Below are 11,789 nucleotides of genomic sequence, written 5' to 3'. Positions count from 1 at the left end.
ATACATTTTTTCAATAAGTGGTTTCAATGCAATATATCTTGGGCATCGTTCGTTTTTTTAAATTTGTCCTATTTTTTTGCAGATCAGAGCACGACAAGATTATTTTTATTTCGTAGTTGTTTTCCGATGTTTGTGGAATGAGCTGCATCCTCGTGACACGTGATGTGAAGATCAATTTTCGTAGCTTGGGACCTCCTCCAGCATATAACCGGCAAATTGCTATGTCCCTTCAGACCGAAGATTGACCCTCATCCAACCGAACCTGATCTTCCTCTGCAGGTCCATCTAGAATAATAGATACAGGATTCTAACTCCTGGATTTTTTTGCAGACTTCATTCAATCTCTGCTTCAAGGGTGACTTTAAAATGTTACACGATCGTATCGGGGATCAGAGAACGTGACTGTGTGGCTGGGAATCATTCAACGTTTATTGAGAAAACGACTCTGCTGGACCAGAAGTCACGTTGTCCTGGTTTCTGGGCTACCCGTGGTGACATGTCGGGGAAATTGGTTTCCGCGCTGCTGTGGCTGTGGCTGGGGATGTCTGATTCAGCTGGTGAGGGATATTTGCAAGAAAACGCATGAAATTTTGTTGTTATGTACTAATTAAGGCAACCTCACTCTATAGCGATTGTGCGGACAATTCAAAATGCCCAATTCGTTTAGAAATTGTTCCGTAATGCAAATTTAAGTTAATGTTGTAAGTGAGCGAACATGATGTACAATTCTTTTTTTTGAGGGTGGGGGTACATTATAATATAAATCCCATCTCGTATTCACCTTCATTGGGTGGCGCGATTTTAGTACCGGCTTTCTAAATTAAACAGAGAGCTAACGCGGATCTTTGAGTTGATCTAAAAATGAATGTAGAAAAACATCTCGTGTCGTGCAGGAGGGGAAAATCCGACCTCTTTCAACCCGTATGGAACAATGCCCTGCTCCCGCAGACATCCTTCGCAGCATAGTAGTCCACCTTCTGGCTAGCTGGGGAAGTCTGACAAGTCGACCTGTGCTCGCTGCTTAAAATGATTTGTAACGACCTCATTAGCTCATTGGCAATGCAGCGCTAACGAGTTCTTTGAACTCACCCGTAAACAGGTATTACCGTTAAATCGTAGTCATAGCAAGAAATTGAAGTTTTTTTATCAATTGTGGTGGAAACTATACAATTAGGGTTACATTCACAGGGAAATTCTAATATTAGTATATAGCTTGTGGAGAATTGATTTTTACAATGGAGTCAACAGTGGTGCTGCTGTTAGAGCTGCTGTGATGGTAGCGCTTATACAGCGCCGGAGACTCGGGCTCGAACCTGACTTCGGCTGCTGTGCGTGTGGAGTTTGCATGTTCTCCCTTTGACCGCGGAGGCTTTCTCAGAGTGCCCCAGCTTCCTCCTACATCCCAAATACGTGAGTTTTTGAAGGTTAATTGGCCTCCGTAAAAAAGCTCCTAATGTGTTGTGTGGACGGAAAAAAAGGGGGGGGGGGGGAACATGGAACTAGTGTGAGAACTGGGTAGAGGGCGAAGAGCTGTTTCCAAACTGTGCATTTCAGTCAATTGAGGAGTAAAAACGTTGCCTGTCTTCGTCGGTGTCCCGTTGTCCGCTCTGTATCAGTGGGATAGTAGGTTTTAGAAAGTGTAACCAAGTACAGCAAATCAGATAGCATTTGCCGCACGCCGAGTTTTTCCGTCACTTTGTTTCATTTTAGAATTCCAGCATCTGCATTAAAAAGAAATCACCTACTGTGGAAAGTCGAGCAGGAAGCAGACGTTGTGCTCTGTTCATTATGTGTGAAACTGTGGATTTTCTCCTGAAATGATCGATATCATTTAGGAGAACATTCAAAGACACAAGGTACACAAAAATGCTGGAGAAACTCAGCGGGTGCAGCAGCATCTATGGAGCGAAGGAAATATGCAACGTTTCGGGCGGAAACCCATCTTCAGACTTCTTAAATTCGATTTTCCAGCATCTGCAGTTCCTTCTTAAAAGATGCTGCTGCACCCGCTGAGTTTCTCCAGCATTTTTGCGTACCTTCGATTTTCCAGCATCTGCAGTTTCTTCTGAAACATTCAAAGACACAATGTCTTCACTCAAAAGAACCGCGGAGTGCGAAGCCCGACTTGAGCAGCTCGGGGTTACTGTTGTGTAAATAACATGCTCCCGGTGGGAAGGTGGCGGGTCTGACCGGGGACAGGGTGGTGGCGAGTCCAGGTCACTGCAGTCGGAAGTGGAACTGAAGAACAGTTGGAGATACAAGGAACTGCAGATGATGGAATGGTAGGTGAAACGGAACGCGCTGGAGTAATTCAGCGGGTCAGCCAGCATCAGTAGTGGGAATTGTCAGGTAACTTTTAGGGTTTGGATTCGTCTGATGTAGTAGGGAGGAGAAATAAAGTTTGAATCTGAATCTGAATCTAGAAAAGACAGATGGGGTGGGACAAAAGCTGACACGTGATAGGTGAATACAGGTGAGGGGGCGATTACAGATGGCTGTAGTAACAAAGATTAAAGGTGAAAAGGAAAAGGGTGTCAGATAAGGAGAGGAGTGAAATGGAAACCAGAAGGAGGGATATAGGTGGACATGGACAGGACCGACAGGAAAGAGGGGGAAGGGGGGTATATAAAAGGGACGTTTTTCCTTTGTCCCATCTTTTGTTCGCACCTGCATCAGCACTCTACATTTCTTCCCAAGCAGTGCATTGCAAATTGCGAATATTCTTCAGGACCTGAAGAGATGGTGCCGTTCGGAGCATTTTCTCATTTAGTCATTGTACTTTACGCCAATATCTCTAAAGGCAGCTTTCTAGGAATCAAGTCTAATGTTTCTAGCTAAAGCAATCACTGACAGGTCTGAAGAGTGGTCTCAACCCGAAACGTCACCCATTCCTTCTCTCCAGAGATGTTGCCTGTCGAGCGTTTTGTGTCTACGATAGAGGAGCCAGTTTATCGATGTTACAGGAGCCACATTACTTTCAAAAGCAAATGACATCAGGCTGCAGTGTACTTTTTGCCAATGGACTGAGATTCTCCCAATTTTGGTTATAAAAAAACGGCGCAAATGTTTCCTGAATATTACACGGCGTGATTTGATTTCTGCCTGGTTTTGGACTCTTACGGTAGAAACAACGATACCATCATTACTGGAGGGAAATAGAACAGAACAAAATACATTTATTTAAACTACAGTTCTACTCGAAAATGAAAAGTGAACCAAAAAATGCCCTGTGCCAAAAATAAGGCTTTGGAACTGTCTGCGCAGTCGTTCGCTCTAATGCACTACGGTTATCCAGTAGCTGAATAATGGCAAGCGGATAATCGTTGGGGGGCAATTGAGCTGCTGAAGTCTGCTGTCAACGCGGATTGTCTCGCTGAAGTAGCTCCTGACAGACGGGCAGGAGGCGTGGGACTTGTTGTTGATCAGAGGAAACCTGTTGCACAATTAGTGGTAGTGGCCATAAAATAGACAGCGGTCATTCTAATGAGGTGAATCTGCACACATGGCTGAACTCAGCCGATGCATCTGAATTGTGTTCAGGATTAGCCCGGGCGTATCCCTCCTAAAACGGGTAGACGATGCGAGTAGCTAATACTGTACAAGATTGGCAGAATATTTATGACAACTTTTCAAACGGGCTAAATTATGGGGTTGCAATCCAAAATATAACCAATCGAACAAAGGTTATCATCCCCCTTATCACTTTCTAATGGAATTCGTTGTTCAATTATTATTGATACCTTACATCTCTGATATTGAAAGAAATGTAGATTAAATGCGAATTTACCCATAGAACGAATTGATTTGTCGATTGCCATGACATTGAACACCTTGAGTAAATTCACGAAGTTGTGCAAAATGAGACAATTGAATTGTTGACCAGAGTCTGTGAGGTCTCAATCAGCTATCTCTTACTGAGCCACCTGACCCTCATCCTGTTATGACAGAGGCTGCACAATATACTGCTGCCATTTGAAAAGGCAGCATTCAGTCTTTTGGCGATTGTTTCAGGAGCAAGATTGCAATAAAGAAACGTTTTCACCCAGAGAGTTGTGAATTTGCGCAATTCCCTGCCACAGAGGGCAGTGGAGGCCAAATCACTGGATGGATTTAATCCAATCCAATCCAACTTTATTTGTTAAGCACTTTAAAACAACCAATTGTTCAAAAGGGAACTGCAGATGCTGGAATATCGAAGGTACACAAAATTGCTGGAGGAACTCAGCGGGTGCAGCAGCATCTATGGAGCGAAGGAAATAGGCGACGTTTCGGGCCGAAACCCTTCTTCAGACTCAATTCTGCCAATCTGAAGAAGGGTTTCGGCCCGAAACGTCGCCTATTTCCTTCGCTCCATAGATGCTGCTGCACCCGCTGAGTTCCTCCAGCAATTTTGTGTACCTTTAAAACAACCAATGTTGACCAAAGTGCTGTACAGAAGAATAAACAAGACATCATAAACAGACAACATAACAGCAAAGTGCTTTACATAAATTAAATAATAAGTTCCATTACAAACCATAGAAAAAGGTTAAAAAAAAAAAATGAATAAAATGGACACAACACATTTTAGAGTTCAACACAAACGTCCCCCCACAGCAGAATCAAAACTTTCCACTGTGGGGAAAGGCACCAGAAAGTTAAGTCCTCTTCCTCTGTGAGACACCCGAGGTCGGGGCCCATTTGTGGCCTTGCAGCCAGTCCGATGATTTTCAGAGCCCTCTTGCCGTGAAGATGGAACTTCGGCGTCGGGTGAAACATTCCTCAGCGGCTTGGAGAAGTCTGGAGCGGCTGCCTCCTCCCTGGGTACCGGGGCACTCGTAGTCCTCAGGCCGCGCCGTTTGTAGCTCCGACCCCGGCGAACTCGAACCCTGGCTCTGCGGCGCTCCAAATCCAGCGCCGCCCGCGGCCGGACGCCCGCAGCCCCAGCTCCGCGATGTTGGGATCGACAGCCACAGCGTTCCGGAGCTTACCGCACGGCGACCCGGTAAGGCATCGCCCGCTCCCTGTTGGTATCCCAGCGCTGCACCACCGCCGCCGAAGCTGTAGTCCAGGCCGGTCCCGACAGGAAACGCCGCTCCATTCTCGATGGTAGGCCGCGAGGACGGGGTGAAGAAGCAGCTTGGAGCGATGCTGCCTCTCCGACCAGGTAGGGGACTAAGAAATAAAGTTTCCCCCTTCCCCACCCCCACCCCCCCCCCCACATAGAAGACCTCCACTAACATTTTTTAACAGGACTTAAAATAAAATAAAATAAAAAAGGAGTAGAGACGGACTGCGGGCAGGCTGCCATACACAGACGGCGCCCACTCCCGCACATCCTTTTTAGAGATTTAAGAGAGAGTTAGATAGAGCCCTAGGGGCTAGTGGAATCAAGGGATATGGGGAGAAGGCAGGCAAGGGTTATTGATTGGGGACGATCAGCCATGAGCGAAATGAATGGCGGTGCTGGCTCGAAGGGCCGAATGGCCTCCTGCACCTATTTTCTATGTTTCTATGAATTCTGAATGTTCAGTCTGTACTTGTCAACCCTTGGTGAAGTAGTCCTCCTGTTGTTCAGTGTTTCAGGGGATCGGATGAAGTCCACAGCTTTCATTCTTGAGATAATTGAGTATAGAACTGGAGAATTGTGTACATTTTATTTTGACCATATATAGCATTTGAAGTAACTAGAGCAGAAAAATCTACCAGATCCTATGTCTGATTAGAATGTGTTTATGAATGAATATATGTATCTATGTGTGGAATATTTATTGCAATGCATATCTATATATCTGTATGGCCATAATTTGTTAAATTATAGATATGCACATTACAGAGAATTGAATACATCGGTTTAGGTTCTTTTGGTCTTTGAATAAAATTCTAATTTAAATATTGGGTTAGACATAGAAACATAGCATAGGCCCGACATAGAGATCATGAATTTTAAATATTAAAGTTATATTTTGAAGTTAGATTGGAGTAGCAACAGATTTACTTCTAGGGTCAATAATGTAACACCAAGTAACCATTGCCCATGTGCATGTAGTGGAGGTGAACCATGCTGATCACTTGTTGGGAATCCCATTCAAGTATGTGAATGGATAATATAATGGGGAACCAGCAATGACACAATGTGCTGTTGTACTTGTCCTGCACAACAGTAATTGAAGCCTCAAAACTATGGTCAAAGCTAGAATGCTGGAGCTCAGTATTCTAAAATTAAATTACAGCAGTTCTTGAATGGTGTTTACTGAGTAGCAGAAACATTTGGAACCAGCCTAGTTATTATATATTTTTTAATAGAGTTTCATTGTTGCTGTTCCTTAAAACTAGACCTCAGAAAACCCAGGGAATTGTAATTGTGTCATCTGTCCATGAATCAGAGAGTCAAAGAAGTTATACAACATGGAAACGGGCCTCTCTTCCCAATGTATCAATTCTGCCCAAAACATCCATCTGAACTAGTCCCATTGCCCGACTCATCACCCACACCAAATCCTGGCATCACATCACTCCAGTCCTCAAACAACTTCACTGGCTTCCCATCTCCCACCGGATCACCTACAAAATCCTGATCCGCACCTACAAAGCCCTCCACCATCTGCCCCCCCCCCCCCCATATCTCACTGACCTCCTCTCCCCCTACCAACCCTCACGGTCCCTCAGATCCACATCAGCCGGTCTCCTCTCCATCCACAAGTCCAACCTCCGCAGTTTTGGGGACAGAGCCTTCTCCAGGGCAGCTCCCAGGCTCTGGAAATCCCTCCCCCAACTGATCCGCAATTCCGTGTCCCTCACCATCTTCCAGTCCCGCCTCAAGACCCATCTCTTCACCTCTGCCTATCCTTAGCCCCACGTCCCCCTCCCTTTTCATCTGTGCATTAATTGCCTCATATTGTGTTTTGTATTGAATTCTGTCTTTACTTTGTGTACTAGTCATGTCTCTACTATTTATTTCATTCTCCTTACATGTTTTTCCTCTACCTGCTAAATTTTTGTAAGGTGTCCTTGAGACTCTTGAAAGGCGCCCATAAATAACATTTATTATTATTATTATTATTATATTCCTTAAAACCTTTTCTACCCATGTACCTGTCCGAATGTCTTTAAACCTTCCCATACCTTGGTAATCTCCTCTGAGTCGCAGCATGATGGGGTATGACAATGAGGAATCAGACTTTTCAGCTCACTGTCCATGTTGTCCGTCAAGCACCAATTTACTCACATTCTGCACTTATTGCATTTTATTCTCCCTATATTCCCATTGACATCGCTATGATTTTATCATTCACCTAAACACCTTGAGATACTGGGCTTCTCAAATTCCAAACTCTTTATGGCACCCAAATGTTTTCACTCTGCCATGGGTGGTTGTGCCAGCAACCAATGAAATGACAACCTCTGGTATTTTCTCCCCAATCTTCTCTGCATCTTTACATCTCTTAAATAGACACAAAATGTTGGAGTAACTCAGTGAGACAGGCAGCATCTCTGGAGAGGAGTGGATGACTTTTCAGGTTGAGATCATCCTTCAGACTGAAGGAAGGGTCTGAAGGGTCTCGACCTAAAATGTCACCCATTCCTTCTCTCCAGAGATGCTGCCTGAGTTACTCCAGCATTTTGGGTCTATCTTCGGTAAACCAACATATGCAGTTCCTTCCTACACTCTTTTCATATCTTTCCTCCTCTTAGATGTGGATTACCTTTTTTTAACCAAGCATTTGGTCCTTGCCCTAATCATTCATTATCTGTCTAGTTGGCAACACTGTGATAATGCTCCTGTAGAGTACCTTTGGATTGTTTGTTCTGTTCAAGGAACCCTATAAGTGGAAGTTGTTGTTATTTGTTGCAGAAGAAACCACTTCTCAATCAATTGCAGATGTCACTATTTGTCCTGAGTGTTTGTTCCTTGACGTTTTCACTGTCTCCAGAGTAAACATATCAAAACAATATGCTGTTAAAAACATACATGCCTGTGTAATAGGAATTGTGCTCTGCTTACCCCTTCTATGTGGCACCAGTGTAACAATGATATGACTTGGCAAAGCTGTGATAATGTGCACATGATAAGCATGATTACACTGGCACTCTTTTAGGGGGCAACAAGTTGCTTCTTCATTTATTCAGTTGTGAATCTGTGGAATTCTCTGCCACAGAAGGCAGTGGAGGCCAATTCACTGGATGTTTTTAAGAGAGAGTCACACTTAGCTGTTAGGGCTAACGGAATCAAGGGATATGAGGAAAAACTAGAACAGGGTACTGATTTTGGATGATCTGCCATGATCATATTGAATGGTGGTGCTGGCTCGAAGGGCCGAAAGGCCTACTCCTGCACCTATTTTCCATGTTTCTATGTTCTTAGCATCCATTTTGTCGCTCAGTTGAAAGAACTTCCGTACTTTGTGCTACTTCCATGGTGTCATTCCCGCGCATTTTTCCAGAGAATCTGCACTGTTCTCTGAAAAGGATTGCCTTTCATCCCAGTACATCAGCATAAGGATTCACAATAGTCTTCACAAAAACAGGGAATGAGGGATATAAATCACGTACTGGCAGAGGAGATTAGTTTAACTTGGCATCGTGTTTAGCACGGACATTATGGGCCGAACGGCTTGTTCCTGTGGTACTGTTCTATGTTTTCTTCAATGTTCTAAAGTCCATTCTCAATATGTATTATTCAGATTTCAGGCTTGATTTAACCACACAACCCATAGGAGCTGCATAGTTCTAAGATATTCATCAACCTTTCAAATTATTTTGTGCATTTATTCTGACCCTTTGCTTGATGGGCTATTGTTTAGGATCAGACTGGTAAGATTATACAAATACTACTTCCATTGATGCAGTGCTATTAGCAATTATGTTAATGAAGAACCCTCAAATACAACATCTTATCAATATATGAATTAAGTAGCTAATTAATGTGAATATGGAAATATTGAGCTGGCCTGATCTCTTGTGAAATCAGAAGGAGCATTCTTTAAAAATATTCTACATGCACCATACCACCAGTTGACATATGTTGGTCGTTCAATAATTCTGTTGCTAGAACATTTGTATATATGTAAGTTTATTGGCCAAGTATTCACATACAAGGAATTTGCCTTGGTGCTCCGCCCACAAGTAACAACATGACATACAGTGACAGTTACGAATGACTCAGAAAACATGAAACATTAATAATAATAAGACATTAATGATAAAACACCATTGACCAAGCATGTGAACCAACAAAATACCAGATCAAAGGGAGGCTACAGATTTTTGGTTGTTGAGTAGAGCAACTACTCGTGGATAAAAACTGTTTTTATGTCTGGCTGTGGCAGCTTTGACAGTCCAGAGTCGCCTTCCAGAGGGAGTGATTCAAAGAGTTTGTGGCCAGGGTGAGAGGGGTCAGAGATGATCTTACCCGCTCGCTTCCTGGGATATATTTGGGATATATTTCTCAGCTAAAGTTGTTTGCACATTATATTTCTTGAATAAAATTGGAAATTTGCTTTATCTTAGATTATATCGCAATGAAACCATGTAGAATCAGATTTTATTTATTTATTTATTGGGCCTAAAATTAAGAGTTTAAAATATTGCAGTAGACAAAATAAAGGAAAATGTATATTTTAAAGTATAATATGACAAAGTTCCTCAGAGGAAACAGTCCTTGGACCCACCCAAGCAGACTTTCCTTCCTATCTCCGTAAAATGGTTGTTCATACTTTTTCTAGACCTGGCTACACCCATGTCTATTAAACATAAAGTCATGGAGATTAATATGTACAGGTATTTCAACCGAACAAGATTTAGAAATCAAAGAGTGGCAAATGTGGATTACAAATTAAAGACACTATTTTGTCAAAAACCTATTCTCGTATCAGTGATTTAGAATCTTTCTGGGCTCATTGTCAATGTGTTAATTATTAAACTATTATACACTTATATATTGATTTTATTTAGCACGTATCAATGATTTCTCCTTAAAATTCAACTAATATTTTAATTTACAGGTTTCTATTCTGTGCCACACCTTAACATCCAGAGTAAAGAACATGTAATTAATGCTAATGAGAATTTAATAATTACTTGCCGGTAAGAGCAGTTTCTACTTTTTTCATGAATTATTATATTTAAATGCCTTAAATATCATACTGCTTTCAATATTGATAATACCTGCATTTAAATTTTATATTTCAATGTGTCTCTGTTTTATTAAACATTTTATATTAGTATTATCTAAAGGAACATTAGCCAAAAAAATTCAGACAGAATTATCAATGACCATGTAACTGTATTGCAGTGCATTTTGTTGTTGAAGTTCAAAATATTAAACATGAACATAAACTGGAATATAATCCTCACAAGAGATGATGCATTTTAGTGGGACAAATGAGGGCCCGCTCCTGGGGTGTATAGTGGAACAAAAGGAACTTGGTGTACAAATCCAAAGATCCTTGAAGGTGGCAGCATAGGTAGATAGAGTATTGAAGAAGTCTTGCCTTCATTAGCTGGGGAACAGAGTACAAGAGCAGAGAGGTCTTAATACAACTTAATAAAACATTGAAGAAGGGCCTCGACCTGAAACGTCAACCATTCCTTCTCTCCAGAGATGCTGCCTGTCCCACTGAGTTACTCCAGCATTTTGTGTCCATCTTCATCTTAATAAAACATTGGTTAGGCCACAGCTGGAATACTGTGTGCTGTTCTGGTTGCCACACTTTCGGAAGGGTGTGATTACACTGGAGAGGGTACAGAGGAAACTTCCAAGGATGTAGGATGAAGTGAATATTTCATTTATGAGGTGTCAATTGTACAGGCTTGGTTTGTTTTCCTTGAAGCTGATGAAGTTGAGGGATGTAGGAGCTGGCTATTTACACTCTTACTGCAAGCACCTATTTCCACCATCATAATATGATCTGACTCTGTTCGTGCCTCAAGTTATCTGTTGCCCCAATGTTTATCTATGACACTGCTACTTCAAGTCTTCCTTGGATATTCCAGTGGACTTTGCTCCACCCCATGGTGACTTGAGGTCATCCGACACACTGCTGTGCATGTGTGACCAACATTAACTCTGATTCTCCTTTATTTGTTCTCACTGAGCAATGCCTGTATTTTAATATTCTCACCCTTTCCCTGAGAACTCTCAGTTTCATTCATTTCACTGCCATTTGCATCCCCTTCAGTTATACAACTCTGTGAGATCCCTGAAAGCTTTCAATTTTGGCCTCATGACTGTTAGCTACTCTGCTCTCGCTATCAAGACCCCAAGATTTGCAATTATTTCCTTTAATTCCTGCTTCCCTCCACCTTTAAATCTACCTTATGCAATGGTGCCATACTTTGAATGGTCACTTTTGTGAAAGATCATGTTAGAAGAAGCGTAAAAGTTGTTAGTGTATTCTCACTGGGATTAGACATCAACTTCACTGTTATTTCATGGTCAAAATGTTATACTTAGGAGCTATTTGTTCTAAAATGTTATACTTAGGAGCTATTTTCATTAGAATCCACATTTAAAAAACTAATCGAAATATGGTTGGATATGTTTATCACAAATCATGCATTTTCCACATGGAATCATTACACTGAGCACTTGGAGATTGAAGTACATTCTAACTTTTTTTCTGCTGAGAAATATAATCAATAAATATAAAATAAATCTGATCAAATAATGCCATTTTCATTGTAATTGCTTTTATGAAATGTATGGATAACACTTGCAGCATAGTTATTCAAAATGTATGCTCCTCTTTGTATTGATGAAGATTTTATGATTATTTGTGGTTTAAACATCATAAAAATTGAAATTCTTA

General features: G+C 41.8%; 1 protein-coding gene across 3 annotated transcripts in view; it reads left to right on the top strand.

Moving 5' to 3' along the window:
- Nucleotides 1-240: 240 nt before the first annotated feature.
- kdr (kinase insert domain receptor) overlaps nucleotides 241-11,789 on the top strand; it is an 85,808-nt gene continuing 74,259 nt past the window's right edge. For all 3 annotated transcript variants that reach the window (XM_033028901.1, XM_033028888.1, XM_033028894.1), the window contains exons 1-2: nucleotides 241-557; nucleotides 9,984-10,065. In XM_033028901.1, the coding sequence (XP_032884792.1) occupies nucleotides 497-557; nucleotides 9,984-10,065 (143 nt within the window). In that variant the 5' untranslated portion in view covers nucleotides 241-496. The remainder of the gene's footprint in view (nucleotides 558-9,983; nucleotides 10,066-11,789) is intronic.

Source organism: Amblyraja radiata, chromosome 1 (genome assembly GCF_010909765.2).
Source record: "Amblyraja radiata isolate CabotCenter1 chromosome 1, sAmbRad1.1.pri, whole genome shotgun sequence".
Taxonomy (NCBI): domain Eukaryota; kingdom Metazoa; phylum Chordata; class Chondrichthyes; order Rajiformes; family Rajidae; genus Amblyraja; species Amblyraja radiata.
This window is presented reverse-complemented; position numbering and strand designations above follow the sequence as displayed.